The sequence below is a fragment of the Salmo trutta genome, chromosome 12 (assembly GCF_901001165.1).
Source record: "Salmo trutta chromosome 12, fSalTru1.1, whole genome shotgun sequence".
NCBI classification, from domain to species: domain Eukaryota; kingdom Metazoa; phylum Chordata; class Actinopteri; order Salmoniformes; family Salmonidae; genus Salmo; species Salmo trutta.
The window spans coordinates 56,002,550-56,028,681 of record NC_042968.1 but is presented as its reverse complement, the minus strand read 5'-3'; the positions used below and the strand labels follow the sequence as shown (position 1 = coordinate 56,028,681).

Genomic DNA, 26,132 nt, shown 5'->3' with positions numbered 1-26,132 from the left:
TCACTTCCCAACCCAATGGTCTGTAATACCTACATGTTTCAAGCAGACCACTATAGTCCCTGTGCCCAAGAACACCAAGGTACCCTGTCTAAATAACTATCACTAGCACTCACATCTGTACAAAAGAGAAATGCCATGGCGGCCGTGGTGCAATTTAGAAGTAGCCACCCCCCCCCAAAAAAAGTGACCAATACATTGTTTTCAAAGTAGCCCAATTTGGCAGGTACAGGTAACAGCATACTTGGAGTGTTTCTGAAAGTGGGCATTGCAAAAGAAGTGGGTGGATCAACAGGGATGGGTGTAACATCAGTGCTTCATTATTAGACAGCCATAGCCGGGTGCACCGCGGTCAGCTTAATGTTTACATAGCAGGTTAAGAGAACTAACATACCACCAGAGATTCTGGGTTCGAGCCCAGGCTCTGTCGCAGCCGGCCGCGACCGGGAGGCCCATGGGGCGACGCACAATTGGCAAAAGCGTCGTCCGGGTTCGGGAGGGTTTGGCCGGCAGGGATATCCTTGTCTCATCGCGCACTAGCGACTCCTGTGGCGGGCCGGGCGCAGTGCACGCTGACCAGGTCGCCAGGTGTACGGTGTTTCCTCCGACACATTGGTGCGGCTGGCTTCCGGGTTGGATGTGCATTGTGTCAAGAAGCAGTGCGGCTTGGTTGGGTTGTGTTTTGGAGGACGCATGGCCCCCAACCTTCGCCTCTCCTGAGTCCGTACGGGAGTTGCAGCGATGAGACAAGACTGTAACTACTACCAATTGGATACCATGAAATTGGGGAGAAGAAAAGAAAAGAGAACTAACATAGAGGAGAATTAACTAGGCAGGTTAAGAGAACTAACGTAGCAGGAGATTAGGAGAATGAGTTTAAGATTAGGAAAAGGGTTATGGGTTAGGTTTAGCTAAAATGTGTGGCAGGTTAGGAGAATGAGTTTAAGGTTAGGAAAGGGGTTATGGGTTAGGTTTAGCTAAAATGCTATGGTTGTCAACAATGGACTCATCGTGCAGCCCAATCAGCCACGCAAAACGATCTTGAGTGGAAAAAAATCTGCCCAATTCGCTGATTTGCTTTCCATACACCCACTTCTGTTGACTCAACCACTTTCAGACACACTCCATGTATGTAGTTACCTCAGAGTTTCTAAAACCAGAGGCGCAACATCGCAAATATTCCCAGGAACGCTTGCGAAACAGACCAAACACACTAGGCCAGGGTTTGAGAGGTCATTGAGAGAAGTGAAGAATTCTTCCTTAGTTGTTAATTTTCTCGAAATCTAAAGGTACAACCTAGATTCGAGCCAATGTCTTCAGTAGTTCAACATGTTATTACTCCAACCTCGTGAAAGTGACAAGCTAACATGTTTTCATTTTTGTCAAAAACAACTTTATAGCAAAGGGGTACCTTTGATTTGATTGCCTGCAAATGTGCAGTTCGGTGCAAGACAACCGTTAGACCCGATTATGTGTTTCTATACATGAGCTCAGCTAGTCAACGTCGCCATGACATCGCCTACAAGTGTGATCTGGGATTTCTATTGGAGAAGCATTCTTTTCATTTTTTACCCCTTTTTCTCCACAATTTTGTGATATCGAATTGGTATACGGACTCAGGAGAGGCGAATGTTGAGAGCCATGCGTCCTCCGAAACACGACCCTGCTTGGCAGAGTGATGAATCACACTTCACGATCTGGCAGTCCAACAGACGAATCTGGGTTAACAGAAATGGTTTGTCGAGATCGGTGTGGAAAAAGTTGACTGGCCTGCACAGAGCCTTGACCTCAACCCCATCGAGCACCTTTGGGATGAATTGGAATGCCGACTGTGAGCCAGGCCTAATCGCTCAACATCAGTGCTCGACCTCACTAATGCTCTTGTGGCTGAATGGAAGCAAGTCCCCTCAGCAATGTTCCAACGTCTAGTGGAAAGCCTTCCCAGAGTGGAGGCTGTTATAGCAGCAAAGGGGGGACCAACTCCATTTTAATGCCCATGATTTTGGAATTAAATGTTCGACGAGCAGAATTTAAATTTGGTCATGTAGTGTAGTTTGCCTTTAGATTTAGAGAGAATGAACAACTAAGGAAGAATTTTTCACTTCTTTCATTCACTTCTCAAACCCCGTCCTGGTCTGTTTGGTCTGTTTCGCAAGTGTTCCTTAAAATCTCGGGATGTTGCGCCTTTGGGTTTAGAAACTCTGTGGTTTTAGCCTAGTCTTGCTAACACCAGCCTCTCTAGCTTGCTGTGTAGTCACATGGGTCACGAGTCAGCCATGCTAGTTTTAGCCTATCTTGTGGTGCTTTCAAGACAACAAGGAACTCTGGGAAAGGAGAAAATGGCAGTAGAAATGTGAAGTTTGAAACAGATGGCGTGTCAAGTGGAGATAAGAGTGAGAAGAATTGGATTACATTGGCGAATACAAAAGGAAATAAGAGAAGTAAAGTGGTAGTGGAAGGTAGTAAATTCAAGCCTAGCTCTGATTCTTTTTTGGTCAATGTATGGGTTTTGGATAGATGTTAACTGGGAGATCCGATTGAAGTCTCTGTAAAAATTGAGTATTAGGTGGCGTCGATGAAAATAACGACACATGGGCTTATTTAGTTGTGTATCTATGGGACGGAAAGAGCGTGCTATGTGCCAAAAGAATATATCGGAATGGAATGTTTTGTGTGTGGATCTTCGAAGCAGGGCACCTATCAAGGGTGTTATCTTTGGGGTGTCGCTAGAAGTAAAAGCAAATTATTACTTTGACTACAACAAATACTCAGATGAAACATATTGTGCTATTTATCACAGACTACTTTCTCCTCCAATGCATCTTCAATGTCTTGGCCTCTCTCCTCCTCACCAGTGTCATGATTAAAGGTATGATCAAAAGCCTCACATTCACTATATCGTTTGGTCATTGTGCTGCCACAGAATAAAAAGGCCTCAAAAAAGCTTTATATACCAGAGCTGTGAGAAAAGTTCTGTATTTTATTGAAACAACATTGCGATTGTTTGTGAGAATGCCAACAGGTGTGGTTCCTGTGGGGGAAAGATTATATAGGGGAAAGGTTCCCGTGGGGGTTGCAATGGAAGCCAAGAAGGGGAGTGAGGTGTGTGTGTTCATGCTCAAAAGCACATGCATGTGGGGGTCTGGGAGAGGAAGTGTGTCCATCTGATGAATGTGCATGTGCCTGAACTCAATTTTATACACTAATTGTAGTCTCACTCATTAATTTCTAATGACCGGTCAGTTACGATCCTTCCTGCTACGTAATCATTATGCGACAGCAAAAGCAAATGTCGTGTTCAAACCACCAATATATTTTTTAAATTAAACAGTAACATGTAAAACACAAGAAACACTCGAACATCTCCGTCTTGAGACTTCATTACGTTCAAGATAACTGGGAACTCGTGGGAAAAAAAAACTCAGACTGGGAAAAATCTATTTGAATGAAATGAAATTATATTTGTCACATGCGCCGAATACAACAGGTGTAGACTTAACCGTGGAATGCTTACTTGCAAGCACTTAACCAACAATTCAGTTCAAGAAATAGAGGTAAGAAAACGTTTACTAAATGAACTAAAGTAAAAAAAAATTTTACAATTAATTCAAACAATTAAGTTGTTTGAACGCGACATTTGCTTTTGCTGTCGCATAATGATTACGTAGGAGGAAGGATCGTAGCTGATTTGCAGTCCTCCGTCTTTCCACTCCTAAATGATAAGCTAGGTAGCTACATTTTCATTTTAAGAGAAAATGAGAGTAACATACATCTTGTTCGGATATTATGTTTTGATATCGAGTGTTCTTGTGAACGCGTTCGAACCAATCTCAACCACAATTGTCGGTGCGGGAGTAACGTTAGGCCTAGCAGCAGTGGGGCAGAAAATGTACAATCATTTACATGAAAGTTGCGAGCCAAAATGGGTTGCTTTTAATTCAACAGGTATGTGTACAGCTAAGCTATTAGATGGTTGATGTGTTAACGTGGTTTACTTAGGCTATTTGATCATGTAGACACAGTTAATCCCTTTGCGTTGTAGTCTTCCAATTGCTTATTGATCTTCACCAATATACCATTGGCCTACTTTAGTGGGGCATGAAAAATTGTGTGGATGAAGGGCGGAAGGGTGACGGGCAGCTTAAAAAAAGATAAAACAATATCTAAAATCAATAAATGTATAATTCTTGTGAAATGTACAGTACTAGTCAAAAGTTTGGACACACCTACTCATTCAAGGGTTTTTCTTTATTTGACTATTTTCTCCATTGTAGAATAATAGTTAAGACTATGAACTCAAAAATATGTAGTAACCGACAAAGTGTTAAACAAATAAAAAATGTATTTTATATTTGAGATTCTTCAAAGTAGCCACCCTTTGCCTTGATGACAGCTTTGCACACTCTTGGCATTTTCCTAACCAGCTTCTTGGGGTAGTCACCTGGAATGCATTTCAATTAACAGGTGTGCCTTGTTAAAAGTTCATTTGTGGAATTTCTTTCCTTGTGTTGTGTTGCGACAAGGTAGTGGTGGTATACAGAAGATGGCCCTATTTGGTAAAAGACCAAGTCCATATTATGGCAAGAACAGCTCAAATAAGCAAAGAGAAACGACAGTTCATCATTACTTTGACATTAAGTTCAGTCAATCCTTAAAATTTCAAGGACTTTGAAAATGTCTTCAAGTGCAGTCTAAAAAAACATCACTCACTATGATGAAACTGGCTCTCATGAGGACCGCCACAGGAAAGGAAGACCTAGTGTTACCTCTGCTGCAGAGGATAAGTTCATTAGAGTTCCCAGCCTCAGAAATTGCAGGCCAAATAAATGCATCACAGAGTTCAAGTAACAGAGACATCTGAACAACTGTTAAGAGGGGACTGCGTGAATCAAGCCTTCAAATTGTACTTGTCACATGCGCCAAATAAAACAGACCTTACGGTAAAATGCTTACTTACAAGCCCATAACCAGCAATGCAGTTTGAAGAAAAATACCTACAAAATGTTTCAATTAAAGTAACAAAATAACAATAGCGAGGCTATATACAGGGGGTTCCGGTACAGAGTGAATGTGCGGGGGCACCGGTTAGTCGAGGTAATATGTACATATATACATGTAGGTAGAGTTGTTAAAGTGACTATGCATAGATAATAAAAGAGTAGCAGCAGTGTAAAATAGGTGGGGGGGGGGGGGGGGGGGGAGCAATGCAAATAGTCTGGGTAGCCATTTGATCAGATGTTCAGGAGTCTTATGGCTTGGGGGTAGAAGCTGTTTAGAAGCCTCTTGGACCTAGACTTGGTGTGCCGGTACCACTTGCTGTGCGGTAGCAGAGAGAACAGTCAATGACTAGGGTAGCTGGAGTCTTTGACTATTTTTAGGGCCTTCCCCTGACACTGCCTGGTATATAGGTCCAGGATGGCAGGAAGCTTGGCCCCAGTGATGTACTGGGCTGTATGCACTACCCTCTAGTGCCTTGCGGTCAGAGGCCGACTAGTTGCCATACCAGGAAGTGATGCAACCAGTCAGCTATAGAGCCTTTTGAGGATCTGAGGAACCATGTCAAATCTTTTCAGTGTTCTGATGGGGAATTGGTTTGGTCCTGCCCTCTTCACGACTGTCTTAGTGTACTTGGACCATGTTAGTTTGTTGATGTGGACACCAAGGAACTTGAAGTTCTCAAACTGCTCCACTACAGCCCCGTAGATAAGAATGGGGGCGTGCTCGGTCCTCCTTTTCCTGTAGTCCACTATACATTTTACATTTTAGTCATTTAGCAGATGCTCTTACCCAGAGCGACATACATTAGTGAATGCATACATTTCATTTCATGCATTTTTTTTAAACATTTTTTTATACTGGCCCCCCGTGGGAATCGAACCCACAACCCTGGCGTTGCACACACCATGCTCTACCAACTGAGCCACAGGGAAACTATCATCTTTGCCTTGATCACGTTGAGGGAGAGGTTGTTGTTTAGGCACCACACTGCCAGGTCTCTGACTTCCTCCCTATAGGCAGTCTCGTCATTGTCGGTGATCAGGCCTACCACTATTGTGTCATTGGTAAACTTAATGATGGTGTTTTAGTCGTGCTTGGTCGTGAGTGAACAGGGAGTACAGGAGGGGACTGAGTATGCACCCCTGAGGGGCCCCCGTGTTGAGGTTCAGTGTGGCGGATGTGTTGTTACCTGGGGTGGCCCGTTAGGAAGTCCAGGATCCAGTTGCAGAGGGAGGTGTTTAATCCCAGGGTCCTTAGCTTAGTGATGAGCTTTGAGGGCACTATGGTGTTGAACACTGAGCTGTAGTCAATGATTAGCATTTTCACATAGGTGTTCCTTTTGTCCAGGTGGGAAAGGGCACTGTTGATGCAATAGAGATTGCATCATCAGTGGATCTGTTCGGGCGGTTTCTGGGATAATAGTGTTGTGAGCCATGACCAGCCTTTCAAAGCACTTCATGGCTACAGATGTGAGTGCTACGGGTCGGTAGTCATTTCGGCAGATTACCTTAGTATTCTTGGGTACAGGGACTATAGTGGTCTGCTTGAAACATGTTGGTATTACAGACTCAGACAGGGAGAGGTTGATAATGTCAGTGAAGACACTTGACAGTTGGTCAGCGCATGTTTCCTGCTTTAATTTTTGTTTGTAAGCAGGAATCAGGAGGATAGTATTATGGTCAGATTTGCCAAATGGAGGGAGAGCTTTGTACACATCTCTGTGTTTGGAGTAAAGGTGGTGTCGAGTTTTTTTTTCCCCTTATGGTTGCACATTTAACATGCAGGTAGATATTAGGTAAAATGGATTTAAGTTCCCCTGCATTAAAGTCCCCGGCCACTATGAGCGCCGCCTCTGGATGAACGTTTTCCTGTTTGCTTATGACCGTATACAGCTCATTGAGTGCGGTCTTAGTGCCAGCATCGGTGTGTGGTGGTAAATAGATAGCTACGAAGAATATAGATATAAAATCTTTAGGTAGATAGTGTGGTCTACAGCTTATCATGAGATACTCTACCTCAGGCGACTTGCTTGCTTGGGCCAAGAAACATGAGCAATGGACATTAGACCAGTGGAAATCTGTCCTTTGGTCTGATGAGTCCAAATGTGAGATTTTTGGTTGCAACCGTCGTGTCTTTGAGACAGAGTAGGTGAACAGATGATCTCCGCATGTATAGTTCTCACCGTGAAGCACGGAGGAGGAGGTGGTGATGGTGTGGGGGTGCTTTGCTGGTGACACTGTCAGTGATGTATTTAGAATTCAAGGTACACTTAACCAGCATGGCTACTACAGCATTCTTTCCATCGATACGCCATCCCATCTGGTTTGCGCTTAGTGGGACACCTCCAGGCTGTATAAGGGCTATTTGACCAAGAAGGAGAGTGATGGAGTGCTGCGTCAGATTACCTGGCCTCCACAATCACCCAACCTCAACCCAATTGAGATGGTTTGGGATGAGTTGGACCGCAGAGTGAAGGAAAAGCAGCCAACAAGTGCTCAGCATATGTGGGAACTCCTTTAAGACTGTTGGAAAAGCATTCCAGGTGAAGCTGGTTGAGAGAATGCCAAGAGTGTGCAAAGCTGTCATCAAGACAAAGGGTTGCTACTTTGAAGAATCTAAAATATACAATATATTTAGATGTAACATTTTTTGGTTACTACATGATTCCATATGTGTTATTTCATAGTTTTGATGTCTTCACTATTGTACAATGTAGAAAATAATTAAAATAAAGAAAAACCCTTGAATGAGTAGGTGTGTCCAAAGTTTTGACTAGTACTGTATATCTATAGGCTATTTTGAGGTTTGTATTTAATTAGTTTAGGCTCTGACATCAGTGTGTAAGCTTTAGGGTCTAATGCCGCATTCAAAACAACTGCGAACTCGGAAATCTCCAACTTCAGTACGTTCAAAACAACTGGGAACTCGGGGGGAAAAAAACTAGCTCAGACTGGGAAAAATCGATTTGAACGGTCGTCCAACTCGGAATTCCAACTCGGGCCTCTTTCTATAAAGTCCAAAGAAGAGGCCTGAAGGAGGAGAGATTACTAGAAACACATTTTTACCCTTTTATCTGTGGATTAATTGTCGAGGTAAAGGACCTTGTGCATTTCCGGTAAAATAACAACCCAATGTTTATATCCCAGGACAAATTAGCTAGCAACCACTAGCTAAATTGCCATTTAATGTTTTAATGCTTGGCAAAATCAACATGTGCACGAGTGGTCTGGTCAGCATGTAACTACACGCGCCAAATAAGAGCCCCAAGTGGAGGTGTCATAATACCCATAAAACCTAGTGGTCAAACAGGGAAATGGTTCCAATCATTTTTCTACCATTTTTTTCCCCGTAAGGGATTTTAGAAACACTGAAAATAAGGACTGTGTTTCGTGTAGGTGACTTATCAATATGTTTGGCTCTATTTACTCACAGATTCAAAAATGCTAATTAGCATCAAAGTACACAGGCAAAAAAATCCCTGCAAGCTCCTGCACATCATCTCTAGCTTGACACCTTTGCTATCAGATGTGTCAGTTTCAAACCCACACAAGACAGTTAACAGAATTGTCTATTTAAAGAAATGTTGCCAATTTATTCATTACTACATTAAGCTAACATTAGATAGAATCCCTGGATTAACTAACATTTGCCTTGATTTGGCAGTCTTGGCCATATCATCATGGCATTTGTTGTTCTTTATGATATCCAAATTAGCATTTCATTTTGCGGGGGGTGGTAATACAGGTGAATATATTGATAAAAGTCACCTTGTCCTAGAGAGATTTACATGGTTATCAAAACGTCACGCCAGGGTAAGCCTTCACTGAAACACAGCCCTTATTTAACACCCTTATTCTACTATAGCCTACACGCCAATCACCAAATGGGAACAGGCAGAAAAATCGATCCACTGAGGCAAGAAGGACAGCGTCGGAGTTTAATTCACTTAGAGAAAAACAGCGAAATGGGAAGAGAGGGCCTGAGAAGTAATATTTGGGAAATATTTGGTGAAGTGGTAAAAGAGGATGATAGTAGTGCCGGCTATGTTGTGTGTGATGATTTTTGAGGCGCTACACAAATTTGACAGTTACAAGAAAGGGACTTCAAATAGGCCTATGCACGTGAAGGGAACTGTAACCTAGGCTACTGTTCAGATGGGTTGAATGGAAACTGAAATCTGGACACTGATTGTAAGTCTATAACCACTGACATAGCCTTAATAGTAACTCCTGCAGATTTAAGCATTGCTTGCAGTAAAATTATACACCAAATCTAGGCACAATTTTGACTCGGGAACAGGAGTGGAGAAAAATATTTTTTTTCAGCATCTTGAGAGAATGAGAATGCATAGTTAGCACCTCTACAGACGGTATCTATCTTTATCAGCATCATAAGCTATTTCAACCACACAAAATATGCATCCAAGCCCCAACTGAAATCATATCAGAAACATTTTGGGTCATTTTCACAGCTTAAATGTCTTTCCTTCGCAAAAGAGGCAGAGATGACAGAGAGAACTTTACTGATGTCAACTAGATTGAAGCATTAATTCTGGTAAGCAAGGGTTTATTTATTCTTCCAGTGCAACATATGACAGAAGAGAAGCTGCATGTATCTAATTGTAGGAGTTTACCAACAAATCGTCTACCAAAATGTCTGAAATTATAAGCAGAAACCAAGCCTTAATCAGTCAAAAAAAAGATCCTTCCACCATCTCTAACTGTAGCCTACAGTGGATTTTCTATATTAGCAGGTTAGGGTCGGGTGCTGGCCACAGATTTTCACTTTATCACATATAGTCTGGCGGTTACTGATCGGTTATTAGCAATTGCGGGCGGGTGGGGGTGAACAAACAGCTGACCAATGCACCACTAGCCTACTTAGCAGCTGTACCCTACATGTATAACTAATCACATGTTATGAAAATAACCACCTATAATTAGTATAGAAATAATGGTGGTGTATACATAGCACGTCCCATTCATTGACACTAATAATCAACTTCTGCCCTGTCATCAGGTTTGGAAGTGGCCCTAGATCAGAAGCTGTTTGGTCAGCATGTTGCCTCCAGAGTCATACAGAAAGCTGTAACGGGTTTCATGAACAATAAAAACCCTAAAAAGCCCCTGGTGCTCTCTCTACATGGCTGGACTGGTACAGGGAAGAACTTAGTCAGCCAGTTGATAGCTGAAAACATCTACAAGAAGGGCATGGCCAGCAGTTTCGTCCATCAGTTTGTGTCTACAGCTCACTTCCTTCATCTGAGTCAGATTGAGAACTACAAGGTAAAACAAGTATTTTGTTATATTGAATGAAATACAATATAATATCTTGTAACCGTGGCAGAGAAATTCTCAATGGAGAATTAGGTTGTAAAAAATAAAATCCCTATTATGCATATTCTATATTGGGGTATTCAAATCTTACCCTACGAGTTCCAGAGTACTGATGGTTTACTGTTCTACCTGAGAATTAATTACACCCACCTGGTGTCCCAGGTCTAAATCAGTCCCTGGTTAGATGGGAAGAATGTAAAAAAGACATTTGAACTGGCTTCAAGGTCCAGATTTGAATTTGATGGTTCTATATGATACAGAATGTATAGCTGAAAATAATTTTTACATGTATTTTGCGGCTATGCTGTAAACTGTCTTCACTGCTGTAGATAAGTCTGTGTTTAAACTGTTGTGACCATCCCCCAGTCTCAGCTGCAGCAGTGGATCAAAGGCAACGTCACCAACTGCCCACGTTCCATGTTCATCTTTGACGAGATGGACAAGATGCACCCTGGCCTGATCGACTGTATAAAGCCCTACCTGGATTACTACGAACATCTGGATGGGGTCTCCTACCGCCAAGCCATCTTCATCTTCCTCAGGGCAGACAGACCAGCAGTGTGTGATAAGAATTAATGTGTTGTTTTTTGGAGACTTTTGTATTTTTTAAACTGGATTTACATTCAAAAACAGTATAGTAGTCATCCATGATCCTATCTTTCACACAACTTAACGACTCGTTGTAGTGACCATATTTTTACTTAGCTGAAAATCAGCTGTGAATCAGATACGGAACCCCAAAATTAAAGTTGAGTTACTTCAGATTTTGCAAATATAATCACCACGCGGACCGCCTATTGGGGAACCCTGACCTGGGCCCGACATGACCCTAATGCATTTATAAACTACCCAATATCCGGACCAGTGAAAATTCTGTTCGGGCTAGTAGATTTTTGGCCAACAGGTCCGACCGGACCAGTGAGAAGAAGAAAAAAACCCCACTTTGGACCACATTTAATATCTATTAGTTTGTTTTGCTCATCTCCATAGTAACGCTGGAGGAGAGCACATCACGCAGGTGGTTCTGGACTTCTGGAAAGCAGGTCGAGACCGAGAGGAGATCAAGCTGCAACACTTAGAACCAGCTCTCTCCCTGTCCGTGTTCAACAGCAAGCAGAGTAAGCCACCTCTTTGCCGTCCTTTAGGGCTGAAGCCTAACTTATGCATTTTGGTAACCCTTTTCCATATTTAACAAATCATACACTATATGTACAAAAGTATGTAGACACCCCTTCAAATTAGTGAATTTGGACATTTCAGCCACACCTGTTGCTGACCGGTGTATAAAATCGAGCACACAGCCATGCATTCTCCATAGACAAACATTGGCAGGAAAATGGCCTTACTGAAGAGCTCAGTGACTTACAACGTGGCACTATCATAGGATGCCACCTTTTCAACAAGTCAGTTCGTCAAATTTCTGCCCTGCAAGAGATGCTCCGTTCAACTGTAAGTGCTGTTATTGTGAAGTGGAAATGTTTAGGAGCAACAGCGGCTCAGGCGCGAAGTGGTAGGCCACACAAGCTCACAAAACGGGACCGCCGAGTGCTGAAGTGCGCAGCACGTAAAAATAGTTTCTCCTCGGTTGCCACACTCACTACCGAGTTCCAAACTGCCTCTGGAGCAATGTCAGCACAAGAACACTTAGTCGGAAGCTTCATGAAATGGGTTTCCATGGCCGCACACAAGCCTAAGATCACCATGCGCAATGCCAAGTTTCAGCTGGAATGGTGTAAAGCTCACCGCCATTGGACTCTGGAGCAGTGGAAACGCGTTCTCTGGAGTGATGAATCACGCTTCACCATCTGGCAGTGTGACGGATGAATCTGGGTTTGGCGGATGCCTGGAGAACGCTACCTGGCCGAATGCATAGTGCCAACTGTAAAGTTTTTTGGAGGAGGAATAATTGTCTGGGGCTGTTTTTCATGGTTCGGGCTAGGCCCCTTAGTTCCACTAAAGGGAAATCTTAACGCTGCAGCATACAATGACATTCTACACGATTCTGTGCTTCCACCTTTGTGGCAACAGTTTGGGGAAGGCCCTTTCCTGTTTCAACATGACAATGCTCCCGTGCACAAAGCGAGGTCCATACAGAAATGGTTTGTCGAGATTGGTGTGGAAGAACTTGGCTGGGCTGCACAGAGCCCTGACCTCAACTCCATCGAACACATTTGGGATGAATTGGAACGCCGGCTGCGAGCCAGGCCTAATCGCCCAACATCAGTTCCTGACCTCACTAATGCTCATGGCTGACTGGAAGCATGTCCCCGCTGCAAGGTTCCAACATCTAGTGGAATGCCTTCCAAGAAGGGTGGAGGCAGTTATAGCAGCTAAGGGGGCACGAACTCCATATTAATGCCCATCATTTTGGAATGAGATGTTTGACGAGCAGGTGTCGACATACTTTTGGTCATGTAGTGTATGTTTATCTTAGGTTAGGATTTTTCCCTTTGTTACTAAGCCTGGGGTTAGAAGAATTGGGATGTTATTGGAGACTTTTCAGTCCTTCAGTACAAAGATGACCTGTTGTATCTCTCTATTCTGTCCATCTGCCTTTCTTGCCCCTGCCTATCTTATGACTATCCTTACCCCAGAGGCACTTGTGTACATCTGAGAGGAATTGGTGGTAGTGTCTTCTTGCCCATCTTATGCCTGTGTTCTCCCTCCCTTTCCCTGTGTAGGTGGGTTGTGGCACACCAGTCTGATAGACAAGAACCTAGTTGACTTCTTTGTCCCCTTCCTGCCTCTGGAGTACAGACACGTGCTGCTGTGTGGCATGGCAGAGATGTCCGCCAAGGGCCTGAAGCCCGACCGGGACGTGGTCGACCAGATGGCCAGAGAATTGGTCTATTTCCCCAAGAGTGAGAGGATCTTCTCCAGCAAGGGCTGCAAGACCATCGGCGGCAAGCTAGATTACTACACGTAGTGTGTGTTTGAGATCAACTACGTTGCTGCCAGCAGCTGCAGACTGACTGATCTAATCACAATGAGTAGTAATTTAGGATGAAAGGTGGTTTGTAGGTCTGATCAGTCAGTCTACATTTCTGTCAGCAACGGAAGACTATCTCAGAGGAAACAGCTACTGTATCTATCTACCTCCTACTCTACTGTGTGCTCTTTCTTAATGAGAACATCTCCGCCAGTTGGAGTGAGGAAGTCAGTGACTGAACCCAGAAAGGGAATGATGACCTGCCCATCAGGTCTCCCAATGTCTACACAACCATGTGGAGGACATCAACAGTATTGCTCTGATGGCACTTCTACCTGAAGATGAACCAATGGACTACTGAGAGAGAGGAAGGTGAATTGAAGGAGAGCCTTTTTTTTTTTATTAACTCAGGGAAGTGTTAAAGTTATCCTTTTTAACCAATCAATGTGCTTGATGCTAACTTATATATTCTGTAAATGAGAATCTACAAAAACGATTACATTTTTTTGTCAGGGAATTCTGCTACACATGAACTCATTGGCAATTGAAAACTAGTTGTATATTAGAAACAAATGTGGTTTAAAGTTACAATTTGTAATCATTTGTGAAACCAAACAGCAGCCCTGCCACTTGGTTTGCTGTTAATCTAAGGGATGCCAGGGCCAGAGAAATGTAACCACTCTCTCCAAATGATAGAGGGTGCTATGGATGCAAGAGCTCACACAGTCCATGAGATCAACTTGGTAGTTATTCTTCAAGAATCAATGTGTAAATATTGCTAATTGAAATAAGAATTGAACAGCTATAACTTGCAGATTGCACCATTTTTAATTGTCATTAAAAACGTTGCACTGAAATATTGTGCATTTGTGGTGCACGGGATACCCATAAATTGTGTATTTTATATCTGTCGTCAATACAGATATCTAGACATGGAAAAATCCACCTTAAATCTTACATATAATTTGCCTTTATTTTTAATCCTTACTCATTCACCAGAAGAATTGTGTACATTTCAACATCTGTTGTCAGTTTAGCAAGTATTTAGTGTGCAGTCCACACTTTTTTTTCTTCATTTTTCAGTTATTTCAAGATTGATCCAGATTTGTCGTAGTCATTTAATTGAGTAGCCCAACAGCCCTGTGTCTGTAAATCTAATGTATTTTTTTATATATATATATATATATATATATATGATAGAGGGCTGGCAATGAAACAATTGTTTTTGTTGTACAATTGTATACTGTGCCTTACAGTTGGCATGCAGTTACTGTTCTCAATCTAAACAATGCACAACAAATTATTACAGGAAGGAAGGTTCACTATTTTTCAGTCAAATGTTTTTATATAGGAAAAATGTGTTTTTTGTTTTACTTTTGTTTGAGTACATGCAGTGGTGTAAAAATACTTTAGAGTACTACCTAAGAAGTTTTCTTTGCTATCTGTTCTTTACTATTTGTATTTTTGTCATTTTTTACTTCACTACATTCCTAATGAAAATAATGTACATTTTCCCTGACCCCCAAAAGTACTTCACGCACTTATCAAGAGAACGTGTGGTCATCCCTGCTGCCTCTGATCTAGTGGACTCACTAAACACAAATACATATTTTGTAAATTATGTCTGAGTATTAGAGTCTGCAACTGGCTATCAGTACATTTTTCGAACTAGAAAATCGTGCCATCTGCTTTGCTTAATATAAGGAATTTGAAATGATTTTTACTTTTGATACTTATGTATATTTAGAACCAAGTACTTTTAGACTTTTACTCAAGTAGTATTTTACTGGGTGACTTTCACTTTTACTTGAGTAACTTTTTATTAAGGTATCTATACTTTTACTCAAGTATGACAATTTGGTACTTTTTTCACCACTGAGTACATTAAATATCAAAGGTTGAAGGAAATGTAAGAACTCCTACTCTCTTCTGCCACCTGGTGGTAAAAGATAGAGGATTGGTTGCAATAGAAACACAAAATGAGGGGATTGATCATCAGCAAAACTGATCCTAGGTCAGCACTCATTATCAGCAAAACATCCTATTTCAGAATTAAAGCGTCTGAGTAGGAGTGCATATTGAAAAAGATTACATGGGCCGTGGGGACCTAATCTTAGATAAGAAGTCTCCTACTCTTAGACACTATGAAAATGGGCCCAGATCTAAGCATCTGTGGAAATCTGGCACTGTTGACAAAGTCAAAAGTTAGTCCCATGTTCAGTTTACCTGTGACAATGAGGGAGTGGAGCTCACTGGCAGAAGTTATGACAGAAAAAGTAATTCTTATAACACAGGTGTAGTGCCCTTGGTGGAATAAATCTGCAGGAGGGAAGAGGAAGGCAGCAGAGTGATTGACAGCTAGCTGGGTCTGGGTTCTGTTGTAGCCAGGGAACGTGAGGAGGAAGGAGACTCCTGGGTAATGTGGAGCAGGTGATGTTGAAGCTGTGGCCCCATACCACCTTTGGCCCCTGGAGCCCCCTCCCACTGGGGCAGGCGGAGAGATATTAGGCTGTAGCAGTAGATCTGAGCAGATCACCTCAGCATAGGATGCTACTGAACCAAAATCAATTACTTCAAATTAGAGGTCAACCGATTATGATTTTTGAACGCTGATACCGATTATTGGAGGACCCCAAAAAAAAGCTGCTACCGATTAATCGGCCGATTATTTATTTATATACATTTGTAATAAATGACAATTACAACAATACTGAATGAACAATGAACACTTATTTTAACTTAATATAATACATAAATAAAACCAATTTAGTCTCAAATAAATAATGAAACATGTACAATTTGGTTTAAATAATGCAAAAACGGTGTTGGAGAAGAAAGTAAAAGTGCAATATGTGCCATGTAAAAAAGCTAACGTTTAAGTTCCTTGCTCAGAACATGAGAACATATGAAAGCTGGTGGTTCCTTTTAACATGAGTCTTCAATATTCCCAGTTAAGTTTTAGATTGTTGTTATTATAGGAATTATAAGACTATTTCTCTATACCATTTGTATTTCATATACCTTTGTCTATTGCATGTTCTTATGGGCACTTAATATTGCCAGCCTAATCTCGGGAGTTGATAGGCTTGAAGTCATAAACAGCGCTGTGCATCCCAGCATTGCTAAGAGCTGCTGTTTGAATGAACGCTTATGAGCCTGCTGCTGCCTACCACCGCTCAGTCAGACTGCTCTATCAAATATCAAATCATATACTTAATTATAATAAACACACAAATACGAGCCTTTGATCATTTAATATCCGGAAACTATCCTTTTGAAAACAAAACGTTTATTCTTTCAGTGAAATACGGAATGTAAATATTACTGTTACATTGCACAACCTTCAATGTTGTCATAATTATGTAAAATTCTGGCAAATTAATGACGGTCTTTGTTAGGAATAAATGGCCTTTCAACAGTTCGCAACAAGCCAGGCAGCCTAAACTGCTGCATATACCCTGACTCTGCTTGCACTAAACGCAAGAGTGACACAATTTCCCTAGTTAATATTGCCTGCTAACATGAATTTCTTTCAACTACATATGCAAGTTAAAAAAAATATACTTGTGTATTGATTTTAAGAAAGGCATTGATGTTTATAGTTAGGTACATTATTGCAACGATTGTGCTTTTTTCGCGAATGCGCTTTTGTTATATCATCAAGTTGAAGTAGGCTGTGATTCGATGATAAATGAACAGGCACCGCATTGATTATATGCAACGCAGAACAAGCTAGTTAACCTAGTAATATCATCAACCATGTGTAGTGTTAGCTAGCTAGCTACATAGTTGTCTTTGTCATAGCTTGATAATTGTGTAGTTAAGTAATTATCGAGGTTAGCTAGCCAGCTATTTCCGTCCCCCGCGACGCCAGGACAGCGGAGTCAATCACCACCTTCCGGAGACACCTGAAACCCCACCTCTTTAAGGAATACCTGGGATAGGATAAAGTAATCCTTCTAACCCCCCCCCCCTTAAAAGATTTAGATGCACTATTGTAAAGTGGTTGTTCCACTGGATATCATAAGGTGAATGCACCAATTTGTAAGTCGCTCTGGATAAGAGCGTCTGCTAAATGACTTCAATGTAATGTAATGTAAATGCCATTGTTCCATACCTAGCCAACTATTACCGACGAGCAGCATTGTAGAAACTAAATACATTACAAAGGAACGTCTTGATTAGTGTTATGTTAGCTAGCTACAAAGTTGCTTTTGTATAATAGCCAACCTCTACCGACTAGCAGCACTGTAGAAACTATCACATTACAACGGAACGACTTGATCAGTGTAGTGTTAGTGTTAGTTAGCTAGCATTTTAGTCAATAAGATTTTCGCAACGTAAGCTTAACTTTCTGAACATTCGAGACGTGTAGTCCACTTGTCATTCCAATCTCCTTTGCATTAGCGTAGCCTCTTCTGTAGCTTGTCAACTATGTGTCTGTCTATCCCTGTTCTCTCCCCTCTGCACAGGCCATACAAACGCTTCACACCGCGTGGCCGCTGCCACTCTAACCTGGTGGTCCCAGCGCGCACGACCCACGTGGAGTTCCAGGTCTCCGGCAGCCTCTGGAACTGCCGGTCTGCGGCCAACAAGGCTGAGTTCATCTCAGCCTATGCTACCCTCCAGTCCCTAGACTTCCTGGCGCTGACGGAAACATGGATTACCACAGATAACACTGCTACTCCTACTGCTCTCTCCTCGTCTGCCCACGTGTTCTCGCATACCCCTAGAGCATCGAGCCGGTGGCACTGGAATCCTCATCTCTCCCAAGTGGACATTCTCTCTTTCTCCCCTGACCCATCTGTCTATCTCCTCATTTGAATTCCATGCTGTCACAGTTACCAGCCCTTTCAAGCTTAACATCCTTATCATTTATCGCCCTCCAGGTTCCCTTGGAGAGTTCAATGAGCTTGACGCCTTGATAAGTTCCTTTCCTGAGGATGGCTCACCTCTCACAGTTCTGGGTGACTTTAACCTCCCCACGTCTACCTTTGACTCATTCCTCTCTGCCTCCTTCTTTCCACTCCTCTCCTCTTTTGACCTCACCCTCTCACCTTCCCCCCCTACTCACAAGGCAGGCAATACGCTTGACCTCATCTTTACTAGATGCTGTTCTTCCACTAATCTCATTGCAACTCCCCTCCAAGTCTCCGACCACTACCTTGTATCCTTTTCCCTCTCGCTCTCATCCAACACTTCTCACTCTGCCCCTACTCGGATGGTATTGCGCCGTCCCAACCTTCGCTCTCTCTCTCCCGCTACTCTCTCCTCTTCCATCCTATCATCTCTTCCCTCTGCTCAAACGTTCTCCAACCTATCTCCTGATTCTGCCTCCTCAACCCTCCTCTCCTCCCTTTCTGCATCCTTTGATTTTCTCTGTCCCCTATCCTCCAGGCCGGCTCGGTCCTCCCCTCCTGCTCCGTGGCTCGACGACTCACTGCGAGCTCACAGAACAGGGCTCCGGGCAGCCGAGCGGAAATGGAGGAAAACTCGCCTCCCTGCGGACCTGGCATCCTTTCACTCCCTCCTCTCTACATTTTCCTCTTCTGTCTCTGCTGCTAAAGCCACTTTCTACCACTCTAAATTCCAAGCATCTGCCTCTAACCCTAGGAAGCTCTTTGCTACCTTCTCCTCCCTCCTGAATCCTCCTCCCCCTCCCCCCCCTCCTCCCTCTCTGCGGATGACTTCGTCAACCATTTTGAAAAGAAGGTTGATGACATCCGATCCTTGTTTGCTAAGTCAAACGACACCGCTGGTCCTGCTCACACTGCCCTACCCTGTGCTTTGACCTCTTTCTCCCCTCTCTCTCCAGATGAAATCTCGCGTCTTGTGACGGCCGGCCGCCCAACAACCTGCCCACTTGACCCTATCCCCTCCTCTCTTCTCCAGACCATTTCCGGTGACCTTCTCACCTCGCTCATCAACTCATCCTTGACCGCTGGCTACGTCCCTTCCGTCTTCAAGAGAGCGAGAGTTGCACCCCTTCTGAAAAAACCTACACTCGATCCCTCCGATGTCAACAACTACAGACCAGTATCCCTTCTTTCTTTTCTCTCCAAAACTCTTGAACGTGCCGTCCTTGGCCAGCTCTCCTGCTATCTCTCTCAGAATGACCTTCTTGATCCTAATCAGTCAGGTTTCAAGACTGGGCATTCAACTGAGACTGCTCTTCTCTGTGTCACGGAGGCTCTCCGCACTGCTAAAGCTAACTCTCTCTCCTCTGCTCTCATCCTTCTAGACCTATCTGCTGCCTTTGATACTGTGAACCATCAGATCCTCCTCTCCACCCTCTCCGAGCTGGGCATCTCCGGCGCGGCCCACGCTTGGATTGCGTCCTACCTGACAGGTCACTCCTACCAGGTGGCGTGGCGAGAATCTGTCTCCGCACCACGTGCTCTCACCACTGGTGTCCCCCAGGGCTCTGTTCTAGGCCCTCTCCTATTCTCACTATACACCAAGTCACTTGGCCCTGTCATATCCTCACACGGGGTCTCCTATCATTGCTACGCAGACGACACACAATTAATCTTCTCCTTTCCCCCTTCTGATAACCAGGTGGCGAATCGCATCTCTGCATGTCTGGCAGACATATCAGTGTGGATGACGGATCACCACCTCAAGCTGAACCTCGGCAAGACGGAGCTGCTCTTCCTCCCGGGGAAGGACTGCCCGTTCCATGATCTCACCATCACGGTTGACAACTCCCTTGTGTCCTCCTCCCAGAGTGCTAAGAACCTTGGCGTGACCCTGGACAACACCCTGTCGTTCTCCACTAACATGAAGGCGGTGACCCGATCCTGTAGGTTCATGCTCTACAACATTCGCAGAGTACGACCCTGCCTCACACAGGAAGCGGCGCAGGTCCTAGTCCAGGCACTTGTCATCTCCCGTCTGGATTACTGCAACTCGCTGTTGGCTGGGCTCCCTGCCTGTGCCATTAAACCCCTACAACTCATCCAGAACGCCGCAGCCCGTCTGGTGTTCAACCTTCCCAAGTTCTCTCACGTCACCCCGCTCCTCCGCTCTCTCCACTGGCTTCCAGTTGAAGCTCGCATCCGCTACAAGTCCATGGTGCTTGCCTACGGAGCTGTGAGGGGAACGGCACCTCCGTACCTTCAGGCTCTGATCAGGCCCTACACCCAAACAAGGGCACTGCGTTCATCCACCTCTGGCCTGCTCGCCTCACTACCTCTGCGGAAGCACAGTTCCCGCTCAGCCCAGTCAAAACTGTTCGCTGCTCTGGCACCCCAATGGTGGAACAAGCTCCCTCACGACGCCAGGACAGCGGAGTCAATCACCACCTTCCGGAGACACCTGAAACCCCACCTCTTTAAGGAATACCTGGGATAGGATAAAGTAATCCTTCTAACCCCCCCCCCCCCCAAAAGATTTAGATGCACTATTGTAAAGTGGTTGTTCCACTGGATATCATAAGGTGAATGCAACAATTTGTAAGTCGCTCTGGATAAGAGCGTCTGCTAAATGACTTAAATGTAGTTAACTAGTGATTATGTGAAGATATTTTTTTCTAAGATAAGTTTAATGCTAGCTAGAAACTTACCTTGGCTCCTTGCAACCACAAGGTCATTTTGATGCTGCACTCACGTGTAACAGGTGGTCAGCCTGCCACGCTGTCTCCTCGTGGATTGCAATGTAATCGGCCATAATCGGCGTCCAAAAAGGCCGATTGAAATCGGCCCTAATTAATTAGCCATGCCGATTAATCGGTTGACCTCTACTTCAAATAAAGCATCCTTTCTACATATGTGGACAATACTCTATTGCCGATTTAGAGGGTGCTGAGGAGTATTTTTGTGCTCTAGGAGCCTAGGAGTTATTTTCTCCACTCATACAGAAGTAATAAAGGCATAGTTCACATGAGAGACAGATTTATCATGTGATTCTGCAACACCCTTAGCACCCCGACTTCCAGAGGCTATGTGCTTGTGTAAAGTACAAAACAATTAAAACTAGTTTTCTCACATACACCTCATAGGTGCAGTGAAATGTGCTGTTTTGCAGGGTCAGCCATAGAAGTACAGTGCCCCTGGAGCAAATTAGGGTTAAGTGCCTTGCCCAAAGGCACATTGACAGATTTTTCACCTTGTCAGCTCGGGTATTCGAACCAGCAACCATTCGTTTACTGGCAGAACGCTCACCCCTGGCCCAACGCTCCTTTAACTGTTAGTTCCGAGGGTATTGTCTGTAATAATGATATGCACATAGAATTGAATTCCATTGCTTGAACTGAAACGGTCTGCCTTAGAAAGAAGCCCATTGTTACCACCGGCTAAATCTATGACGTTATAATGCCTATTCACTCTGTTCCATCTGACTGCAATCCACTGTCAGCCCAGCCAGGCAAGTTATAAACTTGATGTCCACTATAAAAAGCATCTAAACATTCTCACATTTCTTTTAGACTAACATTTAGTTTTCAACAGCAGAGATTTGTATAAACCTCAATCTCCAACTGTCCCATAGTAGTGAACGTGTAGGGGTCGGGACGAGAGACAGGTAGGAAGCGTTTCTTAGCCAGTCGAAATCATGAATCAGCTGGCATAATTTTTATGGATACAGTGCCTTGCAAAAGTATTCATCCACCTTGGTGTTTTTCCTATTTTGTTGCATTACAACCTGTAATTTAAATCGATTTTTATTCGAATTTCATGTAATGGACATAAACAAAATAGTCCAAATTGGTGAAGTGAAATGAAAAAGAATTACTTTTCAAAACATTCTCAAAAATAAAAAATGAAAAGTTGTGTGTGCATATGTATTCACCCCTTTGCTATGAAGCCCCTAAATAAGATCTGGTGCAACCAATTACTTTCAGAAGTCACATAATTAGTTAAATAAAGTCCACCTGTGTGAAATCTAAGTGTCACATGATCTCAGTATATATACACCTGTTCTGAAAGTTTCCAAAGTCTTCAACATCACCAACCAAGGGGCACCACCAAGCAAGCGGCACCATGAAGACCAAGGAGCTCTCCAAACAGGTCAGGGACAACGTTGTGGAGAAGTACAGATCAGGGTTGGGTTATAAAAAAATATCAGAAACTTTGAACACCCCACAGAGCGCCATTAAATCCATTATTAAAACATTTAAAGAATATGGCACCACAACAAACCTGCTAAGAGAGGGCTACCCACCAAAACTCATGGACCAGGCAAGGAGGGCATTAATCAGAGAGGCAACAAAGAGACCAAAGATAACCCTGAAGGAGCTGCAAAGCTCCACAGCGGAGATTGGAGTATCTGTCCATAGGACCACTTTAAGCCGTATATTCCACAGAGCTGGGCTTTACGGAAGAGTGGCCAGAAAGAGCCATTGCTTAAAGAAAAAAAAAGAAAACACGTTTGGTGTTCGCCAAAAGGCACGTGGGAGACTCCCCAAACATATGGAAGAAAGTACTCTGGTCAGATGAGACTAAAAGGGAGCTTTTTGGCCATCAAGGAAAACCTCTCATCACCCCGAGAACTCATCCCCACAGTGAAGCATGGTGGTGGCAGCATCATGCTGTGGGGATGTTTTTCCATCGGCAGGGCATGGGAAACAGGTCAGAATTGAATGAATGATGGATGGCGTGAAATACAGGGAAATTCTTGAGGGAAACCTGTTTCAGTCTTCCAGAGGTTTGAAACTGGGACGGAGGTTCACCTTCCAACAGGACAATGACCCTAAGCATACTGCTAAAGGAACACTCGAGTGGTTTAAGGGGAAACATTTTAATGTCTTGGAATGGCCTAGTCAAAGCCCAGACCTCAATCCAATTGAGAATCTGTGGTATGACTTAAAGATTGCTGTACACCAGCAGAACCCATCCAACTTGAAGGAGCTGGAGCAGTTTTGGCTTGAAGAATGGGCAAAAATCCCAGTGGCTAGATGTGCCAAGCTTGTAGAGACATACCCCGAGAGACTTGCAGCTGTAATTGCTGCAAAAGGTGGCTCTACGAAGTATTCACTTTGTGTGTGTGTGTGGGTTGGGGGGTGAATAGTTACGCACGTGCAAGTTTTCCGTTTTTTTTTGTCTTATTTCTTGTTTGTTTCACAACAAAAAATATTTTGCATCTTCAAAGGGGTAGGCATGTTGTGTAAATCAAATGATACAAATCCCCCCCAAAAATATATTTTAATTCCAGGTTGTAAGGCAAAAAAAATAGGAAAAATGCCAAGGGGGATGAATACTTTCATAAGCCACTGTAGGCCACCCAGGAACATTCAATGTTGTCTTGGTAAGCAACTCCAGTGTATATATGGCCTTGTGTTTTCAGTTATTGATCTGCTGAAAGGTGAATTTGTCTCCCAGTGTCTGTTGAAAACCAGACTAAACCATGTTTTCCTCTAGGATTTTGCCTGTGCTTAGCTCTATTCTATTTCCCTAGTCCTCGCCGATGACAAGCATACACATAACATGATGTAGCCAGCACCATGCTGGAAAATATGAAAAGTGGTTCTTGGTGATGTGTTTTGTTGGATTTGCCCCAAACATAACACTTTGTATTCAGGACATAAAGTTAATTTCTTTGCCACATTATTTTCAGTTTTACTTTAGTGCCTAATTGCAAACAGGATGCATGTTTTGTCATATTTTAATTCTGTACGGGATTTCTTCTTTTCACTCTGCTATTTAGGTTAGTATTGTGGAGTAACTACAATGTTGTTCCATCCTCAGTTTTCTCCTATCACAGCCATTACACTCTGTAACTGTTTTAAACTCACCATAGGCCTCATGGTTAAATCCATGAGCCGTTTCCTTCCTCTCCGACAACTGAGTTAGGAAGAACGCCTGTATCTTTGTAGTGACTGGGTGTATTGATACACCATCCAAGTGTCATTTCACCATGGGATATTCAATGTCTGCTTTTTTTATTTTTACCCAACTACCAATAGGTGTGCTTCTTGGCAAGGCATTGGAAAACCTCCCTGGTTTTTGTGGTTGAATCAATATTTGAAATTCACTGCTTGACTGAGGGACCTTACAGATAATTTTATTTGTGGGGTACAGAGATGAGGTAGTCATTCAAAAAATCATGTCAAAGACTATTATTGCATACATACAGAGTGAGTCCATGAAACGTGACTTAAGCACATTTTTACTCCTGAACTAATTTAGGCTTGACGTAACAAAGGGTTTGAAAACTTGACTCACGACATTTCAGCTTTTCATTTTTTATTAATTTGTAAAAAAAAAAATCGAAATACATAATTACACTTTGACGTTATGGGGTATTGTGTGTAGGCCAGTGACATCTCAATTTTATCAATTTTAAACTCAGGCTGAAACAAGAAAATGTGGAAAAAGTGTATCTGGGAAAGGGTACAAAACCATTTCTAGAGTGAAGTTTCCAAGAGCACAGTCATCTCCTTCATTGGGATATTGAAAAAGCATGGAACTACCGACTCTGCCTAGAGCTGGCCGTCCGACCCAACTGAGAAACTGGGCAAGAAGGACCTTGGTCAGGGAGGTGACAAAAAACCCAACAGTCTCTACAGCACTTCACCAATCTGGGCTTTATGGGAGAATGGCCAGATGGAAGACACTCCTGAGAAAAATGACAGCAAACCTGGAATTTGCAAAGAGGCACGTGAAAGACGGAGAAAAAGGCTAAAGATTATTTTGTCTGATGAGACAAAAATGTAACTCTTTGGCCTGAATGCAAAGCACTATGTCTGGCGAAAACCAGGCACAGCTCATCACCCGTCTAACACTATCCCTTACATGAAGCATGGTGGTGGCAGCATCATGCTATGGGGGTGCTTTTCAGCAGCAGGGACTGATAGACTGGCAAGGATAAAGGGAACAATGAAGAGAGCCAAATACAGGCAAATCCTTGATGAGAACCAGCTTCGGAATGCAAACGACCTTGGACTAGGGCAAACATGTACATTCCAACAGGATAATGACCACAAGCATTCAGCCAAAGCAACGCTGGAATGGCTTCAGAACAAGAATGTGAAAATATTGAGTGGCCCAGCCAAAACCCAGACTTGAATCCCATTGAAAATCTGTGGAAAGACTTGTAGATTGCTGTTGACTGCTGCTCCCCATCTAATTTAAGAGCTTAAGAAAATATGCAAGGAAGAAAATACCCAAATCCAGAAGGGCAAAGCTGATACAAACATACCAAAGACAACAAAGCTGTAATCGCCGCCAAAGGTGCTTCTACAAAGCATTGACAGTATGTGAGTACTTATGCAAATTCGATATTTCTGTATATAATTGTCAATAAATTTGCAAAAATAATTATTTCACTTTGTCATTATGGGGTAGTGTGTGTAAATGGGTCTGATTATTATTATTTTTTTTGGCTGCAACAAAATGTGGAATAAGTCAAGGGGTATGAATACTTTCTGAAGGCACCAACACAGCCCTACATGCAGTAACACAGCTGTATATCAGTTTAACACTGCAAAATTCCAGCACAAACACGTGTATATAAGTGTAAAAGAGCCCGACATGCACTAAAAACAGCTGTATTACATTTAAGTAATTTAGCAGACGCTCTTATGGTAAAGTGCCTTGCTCAACAGCAGATACCTAGTTGGCTCGGGGATTTGAACCAGCAACCTCTTGGTAACTGGCCCAACGTTCTTAACCGCTAAGCTACCGGCCACCCTGTATATTAGTGTAGCACAGCCCTACATACAATACAGGTGTATCACTATAAGACCCCTACCTGTACTCCAGTAGATGAGCATCAGTATCACTGCAGGTATCACATCCGTCTCAAACTGTGGCTCCACTGTGTTGGCCTGCTCTGAGTTGTGGAGGGGACTAGTATATCTTGTTACATTATCCCTTTCTCACGTTAATAGCGCCATCATTTTTCAACTTTATTGCTCTTTCAAGTAATCTGATCAG

The 26,132-nt window shown here is 43.2% G+C and overlaps 1 protein-coding gene across 1 annotated transcript; it reads left to right on the top strand.

Annotated features, from left to right (window-relative positions):
• The first annotated feature begins 3,626 nt into the window (after positions 1-3,626).
• Positions 3,627-14,772, top strand: LOC115203834 (torsin-1B). Its single transcript, XM_029768868.1, has 5 exons — positions 3,627-3,725; positions 10,015-10,280; positions 10,698-10,873; positions 11,322-11,449; positions 13,013-14,772. The coding sequence occupies exons 2-5, from the start codon at positions 10,095-10,097 to the stop codon at positions 13,255-13,257; spliced, it is 735 nt and encodes a 244-aa protein (XP_029624728.1). The 5' UTR covers positions 3,627-3,725; positions 10,015-10,094; the 3' UTR covers positions 13,258-14,772.
• The last annotated feature ends 11,360 nt before the right edge of the window (positions 14,773-26,132 follow it).

Bases quoted from the DNA above. Each gene is read 5' to 3' on its own strand.
- LOC115203834 (XM_029768868.1), top strand. From the start codon at position 10,095: ATGAACAATAAAAACCCTAAAAAGCCCCTGGTGCTCTCTCTACATGGC. The intron at 10,281-10,697 runs GTAAAACAAGTA...ACCATCCCCCAG, and splicing joins GTCAGATTGAGAACTACAAG to TCTCAGCTGCAGCAGTGGAT. The intron at 10,874-11,321 runs GGCAGACAGACC...TCATCTCCATAG, and splicing joins GCCATCTTCATCTTCCTCAG to TAACGCTGGAGGAGAGCACA.